The 25431-nt window shown below is 43.1% G+C and overlaps 2 protein-coding genes across 5 annotated transcripts in view; both read right to left on the bottom strand.

The window, feature by feature from the left end:
• Positions 1-7166, bottom strand: part of LOC131085359 (golgin subfamily B member 1-like) — a 34481-nt gene extending 27315 nt beyond the window's left edge. For all 4 annotated transcript variants that reach the window (XM_058027430.1, XM_058027432.1, XM_058027433.1 and 1 more), the window contains exons 1-8: positions 7093-7166; positions 4607-4664; positions 3805-3948; positions 2789-2935; positions 1597-1719; positions 849-1016; positions 429-614; positions 39-161 (exon numbers count right to left, since the gene is read on the bottom strand). In XM_058027430.1, the coding sequence (XP_057883413.1) occupies positions 39-161; positions 429-614; positions 849-1016; positions 1597-1719; positions 2789-2935; positions 3805-3948; positions 4607-4651 (936 nt within the window). In that variant the 5' untranslated portion in view covers positions 4652-4664; positions 7093-7166. The remainder of the gene's footprint in view (positions 1-38; positions 162-428; positions 615-848; positions 1017-1596; positions 1720-2788; positions 2936-3804; positions 3949-4606; positions 4665-7092) is intronic.
• A 3968-nt stretch (positions 7167-11134) lies between these two features.
• CD59 (CD59 molecule (CD59 blood group)) lies at positions 11135-17424 on the bottom strand. Its single transcript, XM_058027159.1, has 4 exons — positions 17316-17424; positions 15048-15125; positions 14211-14312; positions 11135-12721 (listed from the first exon to the last, which is right to left on the bottom strand). Exons 2-4 carry the CDS (start codon positions 15109-15111, stop codon positions 12528-12530), a joined length of 360 nt encoding a protein of 119 aa, XP_057883142.1. The 5' UTR covers positions 15112-15125; positions 17316-17424; the 3' UTR covers positions 11135-12527.
• Positions 17425-25431: the final 8007 nt, after the last annotated feature.

The following is a 25431-nucleotide window of genomic DNA, read 5'->3' as shown; positions in this document are numbered from 1 at the left end:
CTCCCGATTCAGGCTGCTGAGTTTCCAGAGCAACATACCTGTTCTAGGTCAGCACTTGCATCAGATTTAGCAGCTAATCTAAAAAGCTCCTGCTCATGTTTTTCTCTCTGTGCTTCCAGCTCCTTTTCCTTTTCCTGGATAATATTTTGAAACACACGTATCTAAAACCAAAAAGAAAATAAATATGAAACCAGCCAACAAACTATTGTAAAACCACACTGAACTCTCTAACTAAAGGTACAGAAAGATAGTGGATTCCAAATTAACTTTGAATTTTGCTTCCAGTAACATTAAATACATTAATTAGTCACTTATGTTCATTCCTAGTTTCTAACAACTAAGCCCAAACGGCATCCTCCTCCTCAAACACTTGTATTCTACTTTTCCCAAGAACTGAACATAACTTTTGGAATCCTGCATTTACTTACATTTTCCATGTATTTAGCTTCTTTTCCTTGGAAATGTTCTCTTTCCTTGCTTTGAACATTTTTCAGACTCTCGATCTGCTCCTGGAACAAGCTGCATTTTTCCTCACTGTCTCCCACCTTCTTGGTGAGGTTCTGCACCAGGATCTCCATGCTTTGCAGGGACGACTCTTTAGCTGCCAGCTGGTTCTTTACAATGCAAACCAAAAGACAATTAGCAGAAAAATGATACAGCAATCATGAAGCCTCTCCCTGGTAAGAACAAAATAAGCAAGTAAATATATATAAATTAAGATGGTCAGTAAAGAATTTTTATTCATATGAATTAACTGTATTTCAGCGAGGGACTGACTACATATCATATCAAATTCACTGGTTCCTTGAAAGCTCTACAGAGATTTTATAACTGAGCTGCTAACATACCTTCAATTCCTCATTGGGCAGGAATATTTCATTGGCAGCATCACCGGATCCACAGGCCACCTGCAAATCCCTGATGTAAGCATCCCTTTCAGCCAGCCTCTTCTCCTTCTCTGCCAGCATGGCATCCATGTCAGCCCCACGGCCGCGCTGCGCCTCCAGCTCAGCATCCTGGGGTGAAAAGGCAGAATTGGTTGTGCTCTGTGCTTCCACCTCCAGCACAGAATGGTCTGCATCATTTCCTTACTGCCTGAGTTAAGAGTACTCTAAAAATTACAATCAGATATATAACTGGTTATGTTTGAAATGTAATCATTATTTACTGAACTTTTCCCTCAAACTCTGCAGCATTCCCATTCCTGCCACCATCCCCAGGGAAGTTCTGTCCAAAAAACACCACAACATGAAATCTGCCCTTGCCTACATTTTCTCCGGTTGTGACTGATTTTTTCAATGAGTAAAACTGAAGCAAAGCAGTACTTTTGTTCAAAATGCAAGATTTAAATACAACATTGACCCACAGAGCTCATCTTCATGTATCCTTCTCCATTCATCCAGGATTCCCTGCTCACTGAGGGCACAATGACAGAATTCCCACTGCCCTTGCTGAGGCTGTAACATAACAATTCCTCAACAGAAAACTCCCAGAATGGCTCTTCAGTAGCACAGAATTAAATATCTACTTAAATAAACATATTCAAACATAATCCTACACCACAAAGGTAAAAAGTCATGTCACACAAAACACCACCTTTTTCTGTAACTCTTCATTTTTTTGTGTGATCTGGGATTCCAGCTCTTCAATTCTCCTTCTCAGCACTAATATTTTCCCTCGATTTGCTGCAGCATTTTCCTGGTCTCCATCTTTTGATGCCTGCAAAAACAGGAAGGTTTGTATTCCATGAAGAGGTAACTCCTGGATTCTGTATCTCTACTTAGTCTGATAATATTGATGAAAAAAGTAGACTTTACTCACAGACCCTGTTTCAGTTCTCTTCTATATTTCATATTCCATGTAGAAGCTGGCACAGAATTTCTATTAAGCTTATAAAAGTCTTTGTATTTAAATTATTCATGATAATTACTGCTAAAAAGTGGACTGGAAGGAGATTAACTTTCTCCAGCAATTGAAACTCAGATAATCTGGCAAGTGTAGTCCATACGTATCAGAGGGAAAACAGGACTACTAGGGGAAAAATGTAAATTCAACCATTCCTAAGCATGTCTTTAATCAGACTTTCCCCAGCTGTAATTGCTGTTTTATAGAAATTATCTGCCATTACAAGAAACCAATTGCTAAGCATGTTTTGTCAGCCAAAAAAAGATCAGAAGAATAAATAGTTACTGCACATTTTTATGGAAAACTAGAGACTGTTACAAACTGATTGTTACCTTTCCCTTCCAGCACAGCTTTAATATACAAATTTCCCTGAAAAACTGAAGCCTCACTAAAGTTATTTTAGAAGCTATAATGTCCTGCTCTGAACAAATACAAGTCTACTTGCACAACTGTGTTACTCCAAACAGATCTGAGACTCTCTTGTTAACAGTAAAACACCTGTCACTTTCCAGCACTTAATTTACATTTTGCTAGTAAGGAGAGTTACACATTTCCTAAGGAAAAAAGACGGGTTTTGTTTTTATTTCTTCTCCAAAACTTATCTGCCTGATTTACACGTGTCAAAACTTAGAGGCGCTAATAGGATGAAGGATTGAGAAATTTTTACTAAAACAATTTGAAGGGAATGTGCAATTTTCTGGATTTCTACTGAAAAATAAAAGAATTAAATAGAAACATATATGAACTGACAGCATCCACTCAGTCCACCTTGATCCTATCCTGACTCAGCTCAAAATTTGAATTTCCCCAATGAGTCCAGCATGGAAAACAGCCCACAGCACCCTGGAAAGTGTATCTGCTTCCAAATATGAGAACACCTTACCTTTTTTGGTTCTGCTTTGGCCTCTAAGCCTCCTGCCACTGGTAACTGCTTCTTCAGTTCTTCCAGCTGCGAGGTTAATGATGCAACCTTGGCTTTGTTCTGCAGCTTCAGCTTGGAAATTTTGGCATCAGCAGATTCCTTCTCCTCCTACAAACATCAAAGTCAGGACAGACTAAATTAGCTACATGGACAACTGCCTCCTTCAATTCTTCCATTAAAAAAAAATGAGAGAGGGAGAAATCTGAAGTGATTAACAAAAAATATCTTCCCTGAAGAGACATTCCAATGCTTCACTTTCATTCTTTAAATATTCTCTTCTTTATCTAAACTTTCTGCACATGATGATTATTACCGTATGGAATTCAAAACCTTATTATATAAATTTCCCTTTTTTTTTTTGGGAATACAAATTCTAGGCTTGACTTTTTAATGAGAATACAAATTCTAGGCTTGACTTTTTAATGAGAAGAATTATCTTTTCATAAAAAAACAGGAATTACTTCTTCATAAAAATAAAATAATTTTTTTCATAAAAAAACAAGAATTATTTTATCATAAAAAATACAATTATTTTTTCATTAAAAAATATAAAATACATTACCAAATGCAAAAAGACAGACATCTTCATGAAAGTGTAAAAGCTTTTTTTTTTTTTTTTTTTGAGAACTCAATACACAATGAGTTTTAAAACATACAGTATTTTAACACTTGGCTCCTCACATCCACAGATAAAAAGGGCAGAAAGAAATCTCTCCTAGGAAGAGATCAACCTTTATGACTTTTTCTAAAAGAGTAACAAGCCCCAAAAAAGCCTTCAAGATATTAGATATAAATTCCTTCCAGCTCAATCCTGGGACAGAACACACGCTGGGAACAAGCAGCAATGTCCAGAGCCCAGAACAGCTCCTTGTGACCATCCCAGAGCTGCTGTAACAGACCAGAATCTTGCAAAACATGACAAAAAGGACTGAAGGGGGATTTTCACAATGGTTATGACATGAACACGTGCTCAGTACCTTTAGCTGAAGATCTTTGCTCCGCAGCTCAGCATCCTTCTCCCTGACAAGCTCCTTGAGCTGTGCCAGCAGCTGCTCGGTGCTCGTCAGCTGCTCCGTCAGATCCGTCACCGCCGCGCTCTCCACGTCCCCGGAGCCCGCCGCCTGCAGAGACAGGGAATGCTCAGCCTGGGGACATCCAGGGTGCCCCCCTAAAGCCAAATGGGGCACACTGCACTGCCCCTCACATGCCTGCACTTTGTGTCCCACTTCACTGCAACAGCCAGCAAATGCAATGCTAAAGCTTCCATGGGTCATATATACTTACAGCAGGCTGGTTTTAGCAGGCCACATGGAATTCTAAACCTTATGAGCTGCCTTAGCAAGCTTGGCTTGAAATGCAGCAAAACCACCCAAGCATTCTAGGTATGAACACCTGAACTTCCTCATTCCCTTGATTTGTGTTGTGACAGCCAGCAGTGCTGCTAAATAAAATAAATACCCATAAAATATTGATATTGAATCTACTCTACCCAAAGATACCCTGAGGATGGAGCTTATGTAACTCCTACAGATGTTTTCTTAAGGCAGGATAAGCAGAGTGGGGACAGGCACAACAGCTGTGGAAGGCACAGAGATTATACATCAAGGAGATAAGAAACAAGGACATAAACTGACTCTTAGAGCCCTAGAACTGTCATGGTAAAACCAGTCAAACAACTGCTTTATAAAAGAGAAAATACATATAGTTAGTGTATAAAAAATGAAATATTCTCTGTGTCAGAGAGTCTTTAAAGGATATTAATAGTAATTCAGTACTTACTGCTGTTTTGGAAGGAGAATCATCTCCACTACCCCATTTCCACATAGTTCCACGACGGCTACAGAAAAATAAATGAAATAATACCTCAGTCAGTATCAGAGACTCCAATAACTGTAATTAATTCATACTTCTGTGTACCTCATTGTGAAATGCTTGAGAGTGATTTGCTCAGTTGTGACAGCACCTCTGATCTCCACTATAGCACCAGTTGTTGAGAAATAACACTTCTCATTATGTACAAAATATGCATAACGTGCCTTTTCTAAAAACTGCCAGTCAGTAAAATGCCAATACTTCCAAAAATAATCCAGAGAAGTCTTTAAAGAGTAAATGCCATGGAGTATTATTCTGCACAGCTGCCTCTCCAACATATAAATAGAAGACACAAACCACATATAGTTTGCTAATATTTAACCTGACCTTAAACACTGCCTGTCCCTGCAGGAAAGCAGGGATTACATCGACACAGATTTCTAAAAAAATCACACATTAAGGCTAAAACCATTAAATAACATCAAACTGCTTGAATTGCTGTGACTGCTGCTTATCTGAAAAGCACAACCAGCACTGCACCTGCTCAGTAATTGTCACTCTCAATTAGCAACACCCAGAGGAAAGTCAAGTGTCCTTCCCATTCTTATTAGAGACTTGTGAACCACACATGCACAGAGCAGGCCTGAGTGTGGAAAGCAGGTCATAGTGAGCACCAGCACACAGCTTATCTCTGAAAGAATGCAGCCTGATAGCAGGGGCTGCCTTTAAAGCAGTTCACCACTCCAAAGCTTAACCAGGAGCCACAGACTGCAACCCACATCACCTACAACTCCAGACTGGATCCTCCTAAGGATCTCTCCTGACATTAAAATCAAACAAGCCATGGGTGTGGGGATGGAAATTGCAGAACCTGTAAGTAAACCTCTCCTCTCATAACTACTGCAGAGCTGTAACACCAAAGCTGTTCCCAGTGAAAAGCTCACTGCCAGGCACACCAAAGGGTTACCCCAGGTACAGAGAGGCCAGAATGACTCACTAGATGGAACACGGTGGGGCATTTGTAAATATTTCAGCTCGTTCCCAGCTCTGACTGACAGAATCATTTTGCTGGTCTCACCTGCCAGCATTCCCACCCAAATACCTCAACTGCTCCTTCCTGGTGTTTTTTTATTTACATCAGTGACATCAACCACTGACAAGTTTTCCAAATCAAGCTGGGAAACAAAACTGATCAGGCTCTTCCTACCCGGCATGAAATCAACCAAGGATGGGTTTTGCTTTTTTTCTGGGGTACAGAAAAATTAAAGCCACAATCTTTAGTTAAAGCTGCAATCCCTCAACTCTTGAACTCTTTTAGTTAAAGCTGCAATCCCTCAACTCTTTATCTTCCACAACTTCCACAAGACACAACAGATGCTGCTTAATTTTACAGAACAACTTTCTCTTAATGCTCAAAGTACCACTGAGGTTTCAGCTCTGATCGCAACAGAGTGTTACCAAAAAGAAAAGCCCCAGTGGCAGCTTTGCCTTCCTAAATCATCCCCTACCAGCTGCAGCCAAATCCACCTAAAAAAACCCCTAATCTCACATTATTCATGTGGGCACTTTCCAGCCTCCTCAGTGCCCTGAGTCAGAGAGCACAGGGCCCAGCACCAGGGGCACATGACAGATTTGGGCAGCAGCTCGTTCCAGCCCTCACTACTGAGGAAGGTGATGGAGTCCCCTCCCTCCTCCCTGCCACAGGCCTACAGCACAAAAACAAACTGTGTAATAGCTCAGTTAAACCTAATATTATTTTAAACGCATTCCCCGAAATAATTTGGTATTGGCAACATATCTACTGAAAGAAAACCATTTTTATTTGTTTTCTTCTAGCAACTGCTCACTTTTGCTTTTACCCACCAAGATGCTGGTTCTTTTGCAGAACAAATGAAATTTGTTTTCAGGAGATCTGTGCTACATATGAACTAAAAGCTCCTGGCCAAAATCTGCACGAACATACAACACACAGCACAAACTGAAGCAATGTTAAAGCAAACCACACACAAACACACCCTGTAAAATACATTGAGACATCATATAGCCATTACTTGCACCTGTTATAAACACGATCTCTTAGTCACACTGACCACATTTAAATATTAATATGAATTGTTACTTATTTTCAATACTAAATATATTACAGATAAATATTCTTAATACAAGGGAAGCACTATTTTGCAAGAGTGACCCAGTGGAGAAGCCGCAGATCAGAGCAGTGCAGGTGCACGAGGGGCGTAGAGAACTCCAAGGAGTCATTTCCACCCTTTCCCACATTCCCAGCCCCTCCTGCCCGGCTCCATCAGCGCACGGCAATGGGAGTGAGCGACCCCCCCGCCTCCGCCGCCTTCCCCCTCAGGGCTTCCGCGGGGCGGGCTCGCACCGGCCGAGGCCCGGGCAGGCCTGCCGGCGCAAGGCAGGGGTTTTACCGTGGCCGCGATGTCTGCACTCACCTGCGGGGCGGCGGAGGGGCGGCCGCGGCCCCCGAGCCCGCCGAGCCCCCTCAGCCCCGACGCGGCCCCGTCGCCGCCGCCTCTGCGGCCCCAAGCCCCGGCCCCGCCCGCCGGGAGCGGCCCCGCCCCCTGGCAGCGCCCCCTGGCGGCGCGGAGGAGCGCCCGCCTCCCTCACGGCGCTGCGGGCCGGAGGCCGCCGGAGCTCCCCGAATTCCCAAACTTTTTTCCCATTTTTCCTGAGGAAGCGGGGAGCTACAAGCCAGACATGCTTCTCCCTACACATTGCCACGTATTTATTAACTGCTCAGCTGTGCCAGCGCCTCACCACCACCCTCACAGGAGATAATTTCTTCCTGATGTCTACTCCAAACTCACCTTCCTTCAATTTAAAGCCCTTACCCCAAGGCCTTTGTTCCAGCTTAGACTCTCCTTTAGTTTGTTACATTTAGACATGAGCAATGCCAAAGTCTCCAGTAAAATTCCACCAGCTCAGTACATTGCAGTGTATAATATAATTAAGAGACATTTATAAACAAAACATTTTCGTACTAGAAAAACTGGCTGCTGTATTATTAGGAAAGGGAGTTTTCATAACAATAGTTGTATTGATCTCACTGTCAGGGAGAGGAATAGATTGAAAATCCTTTTTCTAAGCAGAAAAAAAAAGAAAACCACCTCCAGCTTGCTGTAGGGTAAAAGATGCAGGTACAAAAGGAAGCTGCGCTTCGTATCTGACAGCGGCAGCATTGATACTCTGCATTTTGTAATCTTTTAGATAGCCCTTTTATCTGTGTGCAAACTACAGATTTCTAGAGGTATCTGGCACTGGGTTCTGGGCTACAGCCCCACCACTCCCCAGACAAGCATCACTTCATCCCGCAGAACAGAGAATAAACCTCAACTCACGGGATCCTACAGCATTACCATGACTGGGAGCAGGAAAGAAGAAACCAAAACCCATCAGACTTTAAAAGTCATTTGATTTCAAGATGTGGCTGTGTCATTTTAATCTCTTTAATCTTTTCCTGGTGCAACACTCTTAACATTGTTCCTATCAGATGTGAGCTAAACAGTGACACTGTGCATGTTCTCACCCAAGCCCTGAGCACTAAGGAACATGACACATGAAAGATCCCTGCAAGACTTTTGAATCTCTGGAAATAGGAGTCTGAGCATGGAGTGAACTCCAGAACCACAGGTTTGCATGTGGCGCAGAGCCCTCCTTGGAGAATGCTCTGGAGAATAAGGTTTCTGTGGTTTGCAGCAGTCTCCAAAACCAATTCCATTGTGAATCTGATCACAACATCCATCCTCTCAACCTGTACCCTTCGGGATTTTATCCCCATCCTGCAGTGTCTCCATAGCTTTTTTCCAAACCTGCCCCACAGCAGCATCTCTGAATACCTGTGACAGAGGAGAAAACAGCAGTGCAGCTGCTGCACTCCCATCCCTACCTACCAAAATGGTGTGAGGGGATGGTTTGAATTGTTTGAATTGAATTGAATCAGGCACCAAACCAACCCTGTGCAGTGAGGAATGGTGGAGCTGTCATTCCTGAGCAGCACTAGTGTGCCATGAAGAACTCAGCTGGACTCACAAGGTGCTGGGCTATGGGTTCAGAAACATCTAAATCAATTCAAGACTGCTTATCCCTTACATAGAACCAACACTGGATCACATGCAGAGATTTCCTTGTCTGGGAGGGGAGCTTTGCTCCAAACCCTTTTGTTTTTATTCATTCCACTTAGGAGGAAGAAACTACAAGTATTTTTAATTTGCCCTTTCCTAGGCCCCAGGACAGTTTTCCCTATGCTGTAAGTTGTCCTACCCATAAAAATAATATCATCTGCTGGTCTTCATTTTATCCCAATGTATAAATTATTCTTGGAAAGATAGGAGGGGAGATGACAACACACTTCTTTTGGAGATCTCACAGCCAATCAGTCGCTCCCTTCTCCCCCTCCAAAATGCAGGATGGTGTTAGCACTGTGCTGATAGTGCAATATTCACCTTGTGTGGAGTCAGAAAGTGCAGTGTGTTTGTTTCTGCCTCAGTAAACATGGGGATCTCACAGACAAGGTTTTCTTGGATGTTTAGGCCCAGCCAAACCCCCCTGCTGTGATGCCAGCTTAGGACTGACTGTATTTACCAGTGAGATCCAAGCCCTTGGAGACACACAGAGATTCAGACACATTAAACTCTCTTCCAGCTGGAGGAACACCACTGTAGTTCACTGCATTTAATATTCATATTTCAGCAGTATCCAGATGCCCCAGTTAGTGCAACAGTGAGGTACTTAATGTGCAGCTCTCTGCTGGGACTATTGTGTTATCTTAGCTACTCCTTTTTACAAAATAAAGCTGCTCGCTGGTCAGCCTCCTCATTCCTCTCACACCAAAAAGCAGTGGGAGGAAATTGCTTGCTCTGCCTGTCAGTTTTTTCCCATGAATCTGCTTCTTTTCACAATTTCCTGCATCCTGAAATAACATGGGAACATCCCACCTCATCTTTGAGAAAGGTAAAACTAGAGAAGGATTTCACACAGGATAAAGCCAAATTCTTCTCAACCAGGTGTATCAGCCCCACATTCCTACCAGTACCAGGAGGCTCCCAAGCTCTCTCCATGTCCAAGTTCAAGGCAAAGGACACTTGGTTACCACCATGAGGACTTGGAGTAGGAATTCATGCTCAAAACAGACCACAAGAATGAATTGCTGCTGTTGCTGAAGCTTCCATTTGTTACCTTCTCCTTCTTGTTCCTATATAACTTGTGTGTAGCCCCCAAAAAAGAGACTGCTGGTTATGAGAAGTAGATGTAGGGAAGGGTATTCTTGGATGATCAGATGATCATTAGTACATAAATGATGTGTAGTGGCACAAAAAGCACATTCAAAGGATAGAGTTTAGGTCATGCAATGAATCTCTAACAACAGTGACAAGTTACCCAGCACTCACTGCAGGGGGCAACAGACACCTCTGCACAGCAGCTCACCCGAGTTATTCTGCGTTATCCTGAGGCTTAGAGGACACAGCTGAACCACACGCAGTGTCTGGCTGATGCTCCCTCTGAGGGAGGCCCAAAGCCAGGAGTCCCTGGGTTTCAGGCACCACTTTGTGACACCCACCCCAAAACTGGGAATCACCCCAGAAAACAGCTTTGCAGAGGACTTGGGAGTCCTGGTAGAACAAATTTCAATATTTTAATACTTGAGCCAGAGTTTTCACGTCCCTCTTGGTTTTAATGGTCCTTTTTGTGGACTGGCCAGCAAACCTGGGCATAACACAGCAGCAACAGGGGAGAAATGCCAAAGTTCAAGGAGCAGCCACTGTTCAATAAGCAGCAGGAGAGAGTCAGCACAGCCAGACTCAGAAAATGCAAACCTTACAGGAATTAAATCACGTTCTGGTTGATCTTTACAAAAAGAAAGTAACACATTTAAAACACAAGGACTCGTTGCTTAGGCTGCCTCTAGAAGAGAAACAAAGAAGTATAATTTAGACAAAGTGTTCAAGGCTATCAAAAAAGAAATAGTAAAAATGATTGCTTGAAGATTAGACTCACAAAATACAGAGCTTCTTTTTGCACTTAACAAAAAAGGAGAATATTTTATGCATGCAGGCCATACGGCAATGAAACAAGTTTAAAAGTACCATCAAAAAGGAGACATTGACAATATAATAGAGAAAAAATGCTGCCATCAGGATGATTTAAGCATAAGGAATCTATCACCTTGTCCAACAAAAGATACCTCTCTGCTACAAACCTTCCCCCAATTTATACTGAGTCAGTGCTTTAATACTTTTTCACCAGAAATGAGCCCGAGTTTGACAAATGGTGCTGCAGCAATGGAAAAAGTCACTGTGCAGAAATTGCTGTCTTCCAGTGTCTGTTTTTAATGAGGTGGGAAATAAAAATAAGGAAGGAGAGTCTGCTTGGAACCTGCTGAGTCTCTGGATGGGAAGCATGGATGCACCTCCCATGGAAACAACTGGAGTCCTACCCAGCTGTAAATACCAATAAATCACCACATACTCCACATTCTTCTTTTTTGACATTTTTATTTATCAAAGACAGGACAACTTCTGTATTTAGAGTGATGGGAAAGATCCCAGGACACTTTCATAGCTACAATAAACTCAACCAAAAGGTACATTGTGGATTATATCAGAGATTTGGAACAACACCCTTGTTGTCACTGGTGTCACTGGTGTCACGAGCACAAGTGAGGGTCCTCAGGAAGAGGATATCCCATTGGCAATGGACACAACTCTGGCAGGGATATGCCAGCAGCTCCAGAAGAAGAAGAAGGAGGATCTGGCATCCCACCTGTCTGAGAGGGTCCCCAGGTACCAGAGACTGTCCCAAGGTCTGTCTCCACCACGGAGCAGAGCAATATAAGTATTTCAGGATTTGACCTCTCACACCTACAGATGGAGCAGGTATTGTTCATGCTATATAAATACACACCTATACTGTGCATTGCCATTTATGGAAAGAAAGTTCTGCAAGATTTTAATAATCTTAGGTGGAAGCTTGAAGGGTTAAGTTTACATGTCACTGTTTTCAACAAAACCCAAAAGCTAACTAGGTGAGGAAGTAACCTACATGTGCCATTTCAACTCCTCAGCATTTTATGATTGATTTTCAGTATACCAATAAATACTCAGTGCAAAGCACATGCTCACTTAAAATCCTAAGCATGGGTAATGTATGAGGAAAATCCAAAAAGAAGCTATCACATGTTGTCTACATGCTCACAGAAATATATATATATATTAAAAAAAAAGAGAAGTGTTTCTCACTTACAGCAATATTTTGGTTTTGGCTTAAGAAATGTTGATGCTTTCTCCCAAAATAACAGCACTTGACAAGGTTATATCATTGGCTTGTAGGAAAAAAAAAAAAAAAACCAGGTACAGTGATGGGAACAAAGTGTTTACATGACTTGAAACTGAATATTTCCATATTCATCACAAAGACTGCATCAAGGTACAGTTATGGTCCAATACTTCTTGTGTTGAGGGCAAATCCACTGCTTGGTTTGTGACAAGGAGGATCCAAAGCAAAACAAATCAAAACCCACAGAAATGCCAACCAAAAATAATGACAGTTAATGGGACAGGAAAAAAATGACAGTTTCCAGCAGAAAAGCTGTAGTGTTCCTTCTCCTTCGCATCACCCACTGGAGTTTGCCCAGGCTCTCCACAAGGTAACATGACTTCCCTAGAGCTGATATTCCCCAGGAGCAGGGGGACAGATTAAAACACCCACTAAGTGGTAACAACACACAGAACAGAACAGACAGAACCTTGAGAAACAAAATTACACAGGAATATTTCTGCCTATGGACTGGAGCTGAAAATATGCTATATAGAAAAGAGTTAATGGTTTTGTGTAACTTCATCTTGAAAGGACAGCGTACCAATCAGGATTATTACAGGAGCATCCATAACATGGCCATTACAGAAGCAATACTGAAGGCTGCTTTGTTAACCCCAGTAATTGCACTCTCATTGCACAGGTCGTGTTGGCAGCAAAAGAATTCAAAATTATCCAACAGGAAGGAATCAGCAATTTCATTCACATTGCACTGGGATGTCTTCCAGCAGGAGAAAGTTCTCAATTTACCTATGGAACAAAAAAAATTAAACAGATTAAGAGAGCATTGACAGTAACACCGTTTTTGGTACTGAGAGAGAAGCAGTGCTTCGACTGCCACTGTTAGAGAATGAAACTGTGAGGAGAAGGCAAAGCTCAATCTGTGTCAGGGGCCATGGTGTAAACACAGAAATTGGATGGAGGCCTTGTGGTCTGTGTTGCCATGGCATCAGGGGGCAGTGGAGGGAGGCAGAAGCTGCATGGTCTGGTTCTGCGACTCCACACCCAGAAATGTTGCACAGATCCAGCACAAACCTCCTAGCAAGAAATATTCTGTGCAAAGAGTGCAAGGTCTGACCACAGTCCCACCCACAGCACTCTGCACAGCAGTGGCTAATAAGGTACAAAATGTACCTCCAATTTCGTAGCAGACTGGAAATGAGAATTTGATGTGAAATTTCAGGGACAGATCACTGGGCTTGGCCTCTCACACCCCCCCCCCCCCCCCCAGAAGAGACACTTTTTGTGAAGTCTTGTGTCTTGCAGTTCATGGGCCATTTGCGCCCCCAGCATCAGCCCTATAGTTTTGTTTGTGCCACAGCCATGCACTTCCTTTTTTAAGTTCAAGTGCTTAGAAGTGTCCAAATTTGCTTTCACTAGAAATTTAGCAGTGTGTATCCAATTTACCCACTGGGAAATACAGGGTGGATCCTGAGTGATACCTGGCATCACCAGCCAGCTCAGCTTACATTCACAGAACCATCTGGGCTGAACAAGACCTCTGAGATTATCAATCTTTAACCCAGCACTGCCCAGCCCTCCACTAACCCATGTCCCCAGGTGCCACATCCACATGGCCTTTAAATCCCTCCAGGGATGGGGACTCCAGCAGTGCCCTGACAGCCTGAGCCAGCACTTGGCAGGGCTCTCAGTGAAGCATGTGCAGAAGACAGAGCTGGAAGAGTAGACAGATATAAGGGTGGTAAAACACTGGCACAGGCTGCCAAGGGGGGTTGTGGATGTACCATCCCTGGAAACATTCAAGGCCAGACTCTGAGCAATCTGATCTAGTTAAAGATGTCCATCCTCAGACACAAATCACTTCACTCCCAGGAAAAGAGAATTTATATTAATAGTGTCAATTCATAAACAACTGAGCCATTCATCTGCAGCTTTATTTTGTGGGCTAAGCATCCTTTATCTGTTTTCATAGACTAACAGTTTGTATTTGAAACTCAATGCTGTCTTTATTTTTTTCCAGCTCCCTTGTGTGGGTTTTTGTTTGTTTGCTTATTTTTTAAATCTGGATATACAGCTATCTATGTACATGCTTGTATAGCTACAACTCATATCTAAATCATTACATTATTGCTTGGATATAAGCATGACCTTCAAAAGTATTTGCAAGTTCCTTTTGAGTGAGGCTGAGATATGCATGCTAGGGCCAGATTAGAGGAGTCCAGGCAATGAAAGCTGATCCAAGTTGGTTTATTTTAGGTCTGTGGGACACTGTACATACCAAATTTTAACTGCAAGCAAGTGTCTTCAGTCACTAAGCAGGTGCTGTTGGTCCTGCACAGGGTAGGGCTGTTGTCACAGTGGTAACATCTTAAGGCAGAACCTAAGACAACAAGGGTTTATCTTCACTGAGTATTAAACTACTGAGACAGCAGCAGCATTAAAAAGGAAAAGAAAAAAAAAAAAAAAAAGAAGAATCACTTATCTGCATCTAATTGTCACTAAACATATGCCTGGTTATTAAGCTCAAGACTTCAGCTAAAATTGTTAAACTCAAGACTTCAGTTAAAATTGACAAGCTTATGTCAGAGCACCAATTGAGGCTGGCAATTTTGATAAGCACATTTTGAAGCATGTATTTATGTCACTTTTAAAAACACCATTATATGCCTGCAGAACAAGATGTTCGTTTGCTCCTTTTATCTGCTCTTGAAGACTGCCTTTTCCAGGCAATCACAGATACTTGCAGCTGAGTCTTTTTCTATCAATTTTTTAAAATCCATTTCCTTTCCCTCTCATACTACACACTAGTTGTGTAGTATTAGAGGGAAAGGAAAATCCCATTTTCCAGCAGCAAAACACCAGTTTTCTGTTGTGTTAAGCAGCACCACATCCTACCCCTGATTCTCTCTCCTGAGAATCTCCTGTTCTGATTGTTTTGACCCAAGACAATCAGAACAGGAACTGAGCCCTGCTTCGATGGTAACTGACATTCCCCACAGTGGTATTAACTAATCCAGGCCTTTCTCACTGTTTTTCCTCCCTCTGGCATTTTTTTCCAGGATTTTCTCAGCCTCTGCCATAACATTAAACCACTAAGTCCCTCTCTTCTACTCACCAGAGCCACAAAAAGCAATCAGAACAATGCAGGTGGTCAGCAGGATGCAGTTCATCTTGGTCATGCTTCTTCCCTAATCTGAGGGCATAAAGAGGTAATAGAAGTTTATTCTATTTAAAAGCAAAGTGCCTGGTGATGAACCAAGGTTTCAAGATTTGTTTCAGTATAAAACTGAAAGCACTGTCCAGGAAAAACAGGGAAACACAAGAGAGAAAAATAACTGCACTTTCCAAGAGAGGATTTTTATTCTGAGAACAGGATTTTTATTCTCAGAACTGACATTTGAGCCCTGACAGGCTCAGATGGGTCTCCTCTCTGATTACACCATTCAACAGGCCTCCCAATTTCTCACAGCTACAAATGCACCTAACAAAAAGAAAGGTCTCAAATGCTTTTTCTCTTTCAGCAATTCCCCAGTAACCCTGGAGCCAGACTGCTCTCCTTTCTCCTCTCTCACGGGGTTGCAAGAGGTTTGGCTGCTCTGCAGGAGCTTTTGCCTCTCCTCTCCCAAAATTTCTCCCTCTCACTGAGGGACTGACACAGGCAGTAACTCACCAAGTGCCTGCAGCAGTGGCTCAGGTCTCCATGGCTGCTGCAATCTGTAGGCAGCAGCGAGAGGGAAAGGTCAGGAATTTTTTTAACATAGGCAGCTCCAAAGCAGGAGTTCTCAGACTGATTTCTGCACACAGGCTCTGCGCTACAATCACAGCTCCTGCTGAAAAACCTCTGCTACTGCAGAGGGGGATGTTCTGAGGAGGCATCAAGCAGACACAGCAGGGAGAGAGGGACCTCACTTGTGCTAGAAGGACATGATTTTTGCGTTTGTCTTTAAAGCCCAAGTGGCATTCAAAGTTCCAAAATATTAAAGGTATTCAGATAACAAGTTTTACATCCAATAAAACTGTAGTAAAACTGTCACTGCTCTTAATTCTGCCTGCAACTGTAAGATTTTAACATGGCAGACCTTAACCATTTTAGGATGGAGCTTTTTCCTCCCAGGACACTGATTGTGGACTTGACAAAATGGGTTCACAGCAAAAAAATATTTAAACACTTCTCAACCTTAAGTTTAGCTAATTTTTCTACTGACAAAAAATCCCAAAACTCATCAAACAAAAAACTCAAACCTATCCAAAAGAACCTTAAGAAAACTCATTCAATTACTAAAAAAAACCCCACAACCTGCTCTCTTTTTTCTCCCCTCTATATGACTTACTGTTGAGCAGAGGGGAAACTATAAAAAACAAAACCATAATGTGCAAGATGAGCTTATTTTCTGGGCTAAACAACTTTGCAAGAAGCCTTTCAAAGCCAGAGGGTTGTTCCACAGTGATGGAGATCTACAGCAACTCTGTTCAGTCTGGTAGTTACAGCAAGAGCCCTTCTGGACAGCAAACAGAACTGCCCTGGGAATCTCTCCATCTTCCAGGAGTCCTCAGTCACCCATGTGTCAGCTGACAAAAACAGCTTTGCCTTTTGGCAACACCAAGTCATGACCAGCATAAATAAAAAGCAGATGAATAAAAATCATCAGAGCCAGCAAAAGAGCAGTAATTCAATGCATCTGTTTCTGGGAAAATAATTGTTGTGTGTTTTCAGAAATGTGCAATCAGGAAATTCCAACCTTTGAAAAGCAAATACTATATCTAAAAACAGCAATTCACAATGTGGCTTAGAGGAAATTAAAGAAGAAAACGCCTCCTAAACTGAATTTTCTAAATTATTCGTATCACCTGGCCCATCTCAATGACACGAAACAGCAACTGTCACAGCGCGGAAGGCTCAGTGCCCGGTAGTGAAACAGAATTTCTCTGCAGTCCCACCTGGGAGGAGGCAGGCGGACAAGCCCCGCTGCTGCTGTCACCGCCGATGCCAGCGTGGGGGGAAAGGGGAGAGGACAGGGGGAAGTGGACCAGGAGCGGCATCCCCGCGGGGAGCGGCTCAGCCCGTGCCGGTACCGGTGCCGGTGCCTCCTGGCCGCGTTCCACCGCCCAGCGCGGCCGCTCCGTGCCTCGGCCCCGCAGCGCAGCGCAGCGCAGTGCGGTGCGGCCGCCCGCAGTGACTCAGGGCACGGCCCCGGCCCGAGCCCACCTGCCCCGGGCCGGGCACACACTCCCACCCCACCGCCCCCCGCTGCTCCCGGGAAACGCCGCCGCTCTCCCGCTCTCTGCCCCTGCTCTCCGCCGCAGCGGGACCTGCGCGCTCCCCCCGCCGCCATCGCTTGGCCTCGCCGGGCTCCCGGCGCCGTTCCGCGCTGGTCCCGCTCACCTTCCGCGGGCAAATCCTGCCGTGCGCGGCGAGCGGCGATGCGGAGCGAGGCTGCCTCAGCCGGCGCTGCTCTCCCGGCGGTGCCGCCTCCGGGGCGGGGCGGGAGCCGCGGAGGGAGCCGAGGTGGGAGAAGCGCTCCCGAGGGCCGGGCGGCGGCAGGGAGGTCTCGGCCGGGAAGGGTTCCAGGAATGCTTGTGCCACCCTCCCTCACGCGTCATGTGGCCATCGCCGCTTTGGGGTTGGAAGGGAACTTCAGGACCATTCGTTCCTGCCATGGGCAGGCGTGAAAAGTATATGTTACATGGCTCTACGCATATATTTACTATATGTATTATGGTGTATTGAGTAGTGTCTGTAAGGGATAGCCCTGTTCACTAAACCCTTTATAAAGGGGACTTATAAACATTCAAAGGAAAGGGTTAATACACGGGAGATTAATAATTCAGATACTTGAAGCTTTAAAAGGCTTAAAGAAAATAGCAGTAGTTCATGTAAAGGAAGACCAGAGAGGGAGGGATATTAGAGTTAGAGAAATAATTTGGCTGATAAAGAAGCAAAAAGAGTGACCTTAATTGGCAGCTACAAGGAAATGAAGAGCAACATTTAAGGAAGAAAAGTGAGTTTTCCTGATGTTAGGATTATGATGCCAAAAACCAGTGGCACATTAGATTTTAGATAACTTGTATAGACAGACACACTGGGAAACAAGGGCTTTTTGTGATCACTTTTTAAAAATTTTATGGGTCTATAGGGATATTTGGAATTGGAAAATAAATTACCAGGGGTGTCTTACCTGTCAAAAGGTAACTAAGAAGGTGTTAAGAAGCCCTCCCTTTGGAGGATGCAAAACAGCCTACCGGCTATTTGAAAAGATCCAGGTTGATTTTATAGAATTGTTTAAAGTGGGTCGGTAGAAATATTTGTTAGTTATAATAAATCAATTAACTCAGTGAGTTAAAAGCATTTCCAGCAGCTTGAGCTACAATTCAAACAGTAGCTAAAATATTGTTGAAACATGATTTATATTAACCCTGATTTATTAAGAAGGAACTAAGCATCCTAGAGTGGCTGTGGACCGCAATTCCCTTGAGCTCGGAGACAGAAGAATGCGGGTGGAAAAAGAATAAAGGACTTTCTAAATCGGTGGGAACAGCCTAAAAAGATCAAAGATCTCCTCCAGGGTCACCCACCAGCAACTGATGACAAAACTGCAATTCCAGAAACTGGAATTGATAACACTTGTTGTTAAAAGAGCTCAGAGTAAAATGAAATGTTGGGAGTGCAGTAAACACGGTTTAGGGTGTCATCTATGGATATGTATTGTTTGTACACTTTGCTTTAACTCATGGTGGAGAGTAACTAAGGGAGAAAAGAAGGAGAGACAATTTGTTTGTTTTGCTATGGTTATGTATTTAGTCAGCTAATTATAGAACATATTGCTAGTGATTTTTTTTGGATACTTTTTGAGATTGGGAGACAGGACCCTTCCAGAAGCAATTGGATTAATAGGGAATTTAGATCAATTGGTTCCTGCTATATTGGCTATAGCACAAATAAAAGAAGGAGCAACTCATAATAATAACATTAATGAAATTCAGGAGAGCCCTATGGGAAAAGGGAATGATTGCTCAAAGACCTCCTTTGGATCTTGCATTACATCAGGTAGAACATGGAGATTGGGTCCTGGTCCGCAGCTGGAAAAAGAGCCCCCTCACATCAAAGTGGGAGGGACCCCACCAAGCCTTACTAACAACAGACACTGCAATTAGAACCACAGAAAAAGGCTGTATCCATGCAAGCCAAATAAAAGGACCAATAGAACCACCCCGACCAGTGGGCCAAAACACAAAAAACTCTGAGAGGGAAGTGAGTGAAGTAGCGGGAGACCTCAAGGGCTAAAATGGATAGCACAGAGGAACCTCAGAAAAAAGTCTTTAAAGCACGAAAAACCATGAGAGTAAGTGATCGGCAACAACTTAAAGCTGTCTATAAGGTTAAAGAGGAGCTGTTGAGGATAACTGAAGTGAAACTGGTAAATGGAAAACATGAGAATGGAGACTCTGATATAAATTCCCCTTTTAAGCAATACAGATTGTACAGAAGTCAAGAAAGACGATCCCTGTGATGAGAAGGAGGAATACCTGTAACAAATTCAAAAGTAATAAGTGACCTTGGGTGTATGTATGAATGTTGGGGTTGGGTGTATCGGACTTTTCTGTTGATAGATAGGAAGTCGGGAAAAATAATCAAAGAAGGGGAAGGATCACTGAACTCAAAAATAAGGGTTATATGTAATGCTCAAGGGTGTTGGGAAATTGTAATCCATTTGTCTGTATTGTTTGCATAATATGTAACGAAAGGTGGTGGACCCATTGTCACAGCGGCTATCCCCCTAGGGGAACATGTTATAATTGTTATTATACACAGCAAAAATTACCTGAACAGACATTGGCACTTCGAGTAATATCTGAGACACTTAAAGTGGGCTCTAAAAATTGATGGAACATTTATGCTAAGGGAATAAACCCCCAGTATTATTGTTACCACTCAAATGAACCAACACCATTCGTAACGAGAATTGTTGCAGGGGTTTGCCTTAGGTGGATCCCTGATCTGAGCTGTCTAGCTCCTCAGGTGAAAGACACAAAGTGGTCTAGATACCTCCAATGAACTAGGAGAAAGGGGCACAAAACTCCTCCTGAAGACTACCCTTGCTGCTGAGAAGATAGATCACCCCATAGCTCGAAGCAACCGAGTTGATGGGCGAGGCAGAGGGGCAGATAACTGTGGGGGAGAGGGCCCTAGAATAAGACCTGAACAAACTCGGGACCACTCTAAGCAAAAGCAACAATATTGGAAACAACAAAATTTGGAACAGGGAAATTATGGCAGCCGCTATGACAATTGGAAAAACTACCTTGGAATTTTTAGAATACTTTTAATAATGTTAACGATTGGGAATTGTAACTGTCAAACACACGAGCCTTTTAAATGGTCATTAATTAGGTGGGAAGATCAGGTTGTGATCAGTAACATCACACTAATGGGACCCCCTTCATTTAAAGTAAACCTGACGCAATTAATCACCTCCTGGGGAACTAAGCTCCCAAGTGTTGGTTCCTACATTGGTTTTTACATGTGCCCAGCCTCTAACCCTGGAAAAGCCTATTGCAATTACCCAGGGTATAATTATTGCGGATATTGGGGCTGTGAAATAGCTCAGGGATTCACCCCAGGGGGAGGACCTGACAGATTTTTACAGGTTGGGAGAGGCCCTCCGGGGTGTACCCCTCCACAATATGCATATGACAGATCAATTTTGGGAGGGGATACTCAGGATCGTGCAAGTTTATATATATATATATGAATGTCACTCAGCCAGATGACCCAGGCTGGCTAATAAGAAAAACCTGGGGAATCCAAATATGGCAACCAGGGAGAGATCAAGGAGGGATGATACTCATTAAAAAGGAAGTTGTTCCCCATGACCTCGAACCTGTTGGACCCAACCATGTGATAGCAAACTCAGGTAATAGCTTAAGAAGGGTAGAGAATGAAATAGAAAATAACAAGACGCAGGTGGAACAGGTAGAAGCGACTTCGGCTGACGAGGGAGGTAACATACTTTGAAAATGGGATTAATCTTGCACGATGTTTGTGGAAAAAGGGCAGGATAGGACTCCAGGAATTACCCTATCACAAGTAACCAGAAAAGGGAGATGTATTGGAACTGTTCCAGGGAATAAGAAACATTTGTGTCAAATAACTAAATTGGTGCAGGATACCTTAAGACCAGCTGAGTGGTTAATTCCGGCAGCTAATACCAAATGGGTATGTAATACCCTAGGCGTGACCCCCTGTGTCTCTATAACAGCCTTTAATGAAAGCCATGAATTTTGCATACAGGTAATAATAGTCCCCCGGATTATCTATCATCCCAGGGAATACGTGTACTCCCAAAGCCATATTTCGAAACATCATTTGCAAAAACGAGAACCCTTTACAGCCCTCACGGTTGCGGCATTATTAACCATTGGGGGAGCTGGGATAGGAACAGGCGCGGCAACTCTTATACATCAACAACAGGGGATTAAGGCTTTAAGAGCCGCTGTAGATGAGGATCTTGAGAAAATTGATAAATCTATTAATGAATTGGTAAACTCGCTCCGATCACTTTCGGTAGTTTTACAAAACCGAAGGGTGTTAGACTTACTGTTTTTACAACAAGGTGGCCTTTGTGTAGCCCTTCAGGAGGAATGCTGCGCATATGTAGATACTACTGGAATAGCAGTAGACACCATGGCCGAATTACGCAAACAAATAGAAAAGAGAGATAAAGAGAGAAAGTCCCAACAAAATTAGGTATTAATCTTTATTCAACTATTCTCCATGGCTTACCACCTTGTTGTCCACCATTGCCGGACTGGTAATCTTGCTGTTGTTAGGGTTGACCTTTGGGCCGTGAATATTCAATAAAATAGTTAGCTTAGTGAACTCCCGATCTGAAGCAGCCCATTTGAAGATGATGAAAACAGAGTATAAATCTCTAGGTGCCATAGAAGGAGAGGACTATTTGGACTTAAATAGGAAAGAACTTCAAAGGTTTAGTGAACAGAATGATAAATAGAAAAAGGGGGGGATTGTAACAGATAGCCCTGTTCACTAAACCCCGATATAGACAATCATGTGATTGAGAAATACATGATCAGCCCCGTATGATTGTGATTAAGAGATACATGGTCAACCATATGATTAAGAAATACATAACTGCATAACCTAAAAATAATATATATCAAGTTACTATTGTTTGATAAATTCAATCATGTATTGCGCAAATACGAACCATGCGAAAGGCTAAGGTTTTAGGAACTAAGAAGAGCTAGCTGAGAAACAGAAACCAGCCAAACACCACCCCATATAAGGAAGGCAAGAGCTCCGAGGTCAAGAGTACAGGCCTGAGGAAGACTTCAAGCCTTCATCCAGCGACCACCAGAGGGTAGAAGACGACCCCCTAGCAACAATTGGAGCATGCGCCAAGGGGAAAACACGTCTACGGAAATGGACTAGTATAAAAAGGGAGCTTGTGAGATACTGGGTGCGGCAGTTGGTGGAGCGGAGACTCCCCTGTCGCCCAGCGCTGCTTTGCTTATTACCTATGCTTGCTGTAATTAATAAATTCTAATTGGGCAACTTAACTCGTTGCGGAGTTCCATTTATAACAGTAAATGTAGTTTTGTAGCTGTGAAAAATGCGTATTTTATGATTGGCTTTTCGCAAATATTAAAATGAATATTGTATGTGTTGTGTTAGAAAGTAACGCCGTATTAATTCTTTTAAGTAGTGTGTTAAATATAGTTTTAGGTTATAACAATGTTAAAATAGAAACTATATATGTGGGATATATTTTTAAGAAGGGAATGAGGTACTTACACTGAGATAGCAGCCACAGGACACAAATCTTTCAGAGTAAAACAATTTATTGTACCCATATCAGAAGGAACTAATTTCTTCCTGCCTTGCTCTGCCCTGAAAACGCTGTCAGGATTCAGAGGAAGAAATTGACATTCACCAGACAGAATCCTGTGTTTGAATGGAAGTTGTGCATCATGTATGAGGTGTATGAATATGCAACAGCCTATTGCTTTTAAGGGTTAATCCTCTGTTAACGTGGGTCCTTTTTCAGGCTCATTTTGCCCAGAAAGAGGCACCTGGATGGTCCACAACTCTTTGTTTTTATTGTCTCGTCCCAAATCCTTACTGTCCAAATTTTTATTATTCTAATTTTATTACTATTTTTGTAACCATTTTATTACTATTAACTTTTAAAATTTTAAAAACAAGTGATTGGCATTTTTCACAGCAGAGACACCTTCTACTATCCCAGGTTGCTCCGAGCTCCATCCAACCTGGCCTTGAGCACTTCAAGGATGGCCACAGCTTCTCTGGGAAACTTGTGTCAGGGCCTCACCATACTCTGATTAAATAATTTCTCCCCAATATCCCATCTAAATCCACCCCATCACTTAAAGTCCATTCCCTTTGCCCTGTCACCCCAGGCCCTTGTCCAAGGTCCCTCTCCAGCTTCCTTGGTGGCCCTTTAGGTACTGGAAGGTGCTCTAAGGTCTCCCCAGATACCTCACGGTATGAATTAACAGAAAAATGAAAACAGTGAAGGGTTTCAGAACACACAAAAGACAAACCAGGAGTGGAAAGTGGCACACTGCTCCACAGGTACCTGAATCTAGATTTAAACATTCACAACCCAGGAAAACATTGAACAGCAATAGAAATGAGGACCCCAAAATTATTTTACTAATACTTAAATGCATGCTATCTAGAAAAAAAAAAAAAAAGGTTCAGTGCTGACTTGAGGACAATATGAAATACCTGTAAAACTACCAGTTATATTTAAAAAGGATTCTTAGATTTATTTTTATCCCACCTAAACTGTCTATTTATTTACTAAACCTAAAGCAAATCCTAAATCACTCAGAACTTACATCAGATTCTCTTGGTGTGTTGATTATCAGTCAGCTCAGTATATTATTTTCTGTCTAAAAGATTTTGCCTCTGTTTAAGCCATAAATAAAAAAGAGATGTAAGAGTAAGATGCTTGTGGATTATTGGCTGCAGCTTATTAAATGAGAATCCCCTCAATTAATATGATAGGAAAAAAAACCCATATTCATTCACTTAGCTGAGGAACTGGGATCAAGGAACTTCAGCCACTGCTGAACACTTACCTGTTTTCCTTCCCCAAAATCTGGCAAGAGTCCTCCAACAGAGCACACATTTATCTGTATCATCACAGTTAAACAGTATTTCAAACTTGACCTGAATTTTGCACCTTAAATTCTTTGCATAATTTTTGAGAAATTAAACAATGACAGAAAAACAATAACACCAGAACACTGGAATAACTTGCACAGCAACTCTCAGTTAGGTTTTTCTATTTCACTGGCTGGCACACCACTTGTTTTTCTCTCTGTGATGCAGTGATGGCAAATAAATCATGGCCAAAAGTCCCCTCCATGAAACTATTCAGCCAGCAAAATCCCACAAAAATGTTGAAGGAATCCTAAAGAACAATTATAAAGAGACTTTCAGGATAGGGACAGAAGAAGGAGCAGAGCAGGTACACGTTTGTGTTGGATGTAGCAGGGTTTCACCACAAGCTCAGCCACGGGTGCTCAACAAGGCTGGTTTTAGCTGGCCAGGTCAAGTCCTAACCAAGCACTAGAGTCAGATGTGAGCCAGGAGAAGGTGGCAGAGCTTCAGCTGAGCCTGCAGGAGGGTGGCTGAAGGGAAGGACATTGCTGTGATTCCAGTGACTACAGGACATGTTGGGCAGCTGGAGTGAGTGACCCTGCCCCACACCTGTGCTCACCCAGAGCAGTGAGGTGCTGTCTGTGGCACGGGGACCTCGACTCCGCTCTCTCCTGCTGCTCAGTGAACATTCCCACAGTCCTGCAGTGCTGCCAAACATCACCAACTCCTTTGTTTTCCATTTCACACTGATTGCATGACTCACACCTCTTGGGAGGTGTGAGGAGCCCCTGGCTTCAGCCCCATTTCAAATGCACATCATGAGGAGCTGCAGCACCGCTGGCAGCTCCAGGCAACACACCCTGTTCTGAAATAGCTGCCTGATGCAAAGCAACACCCTCTGGCCTGCTACACACACACTGGGCTCAGGGCAGGAGCAGCAATCCCTCCATTCCCTGCCTGGCTGCCTCCTCACTCCAGACCCTTCTGCCACAAGCTGTGCCCAGAGCTGAGGCCTCAAACCCCGGCACAGCAGCGCTCAGGGACTAAAAGCACAGCACTGTCCTGGATCTTGACTTCTCCCACAGACAGCAAGAATTCCAGCTCAGAACCACTCCCTAAAAATGTGTGAAATTGCCAAGAGTTGGCAGTGATTATTGTGTAGAGTTCCATGCCTTTGAGCTGATTCCACTGCACTGGAACATAGAGATCCTGGGAGGAAACTTCCCAAGAACAGCCTCCAACCATGAGGGTTTATCTGTGCCTGGAAACACACAGTGCACTGACAGCCCTGCAGTAAGTTCTAGTTCCACTAAAACCTTCTTGTACTGATCCATGGCCAAACTTGTGG

This window comes from Melospiza georgiana, chromosome 6, assembly GCF_028018845.1.
Source record: "Melospiza georgiana isolate bMelGeo1 chromosome 6, bMelGeo1.pri, whole genome shotgun sequence".
In the NCBI taxonomy this organism is placed as follows: domain Eukaryota; kingdom Metazoa; phylum Chordata; class Aves; order Passeriformes; family Passerellidae; genus Melospiza; species Melospiza georgiana.
Note: the sequence above shows the minus strand (reverse complement) of the source record. Positions and strands in the feature narration are given on the sequence as shown.

Coding starts and splice junctions, on each gene's coding strand:
- CD59 (XM_058027159.1), bottom strand. CDS start 15,111: ATGACCAAGATGAACTGCATCCTGCTGACCACCTGCATTGTTCTGATT. Junction 14,313..15,047: donor GATTGCTTTTTGTGGCTCTG/GTGAGTAGAAGA, acceptor TTGTTGTCTTAG/GTTCTGCCTTAAGATGTTAC. Junction 12,722..14,210: donor TTGCTTGCAGTTAAAATTTG/GTATGTACAGTG, acceptor TTTGTTCCATAG/GTAAATTGAGAACTTTCTCC.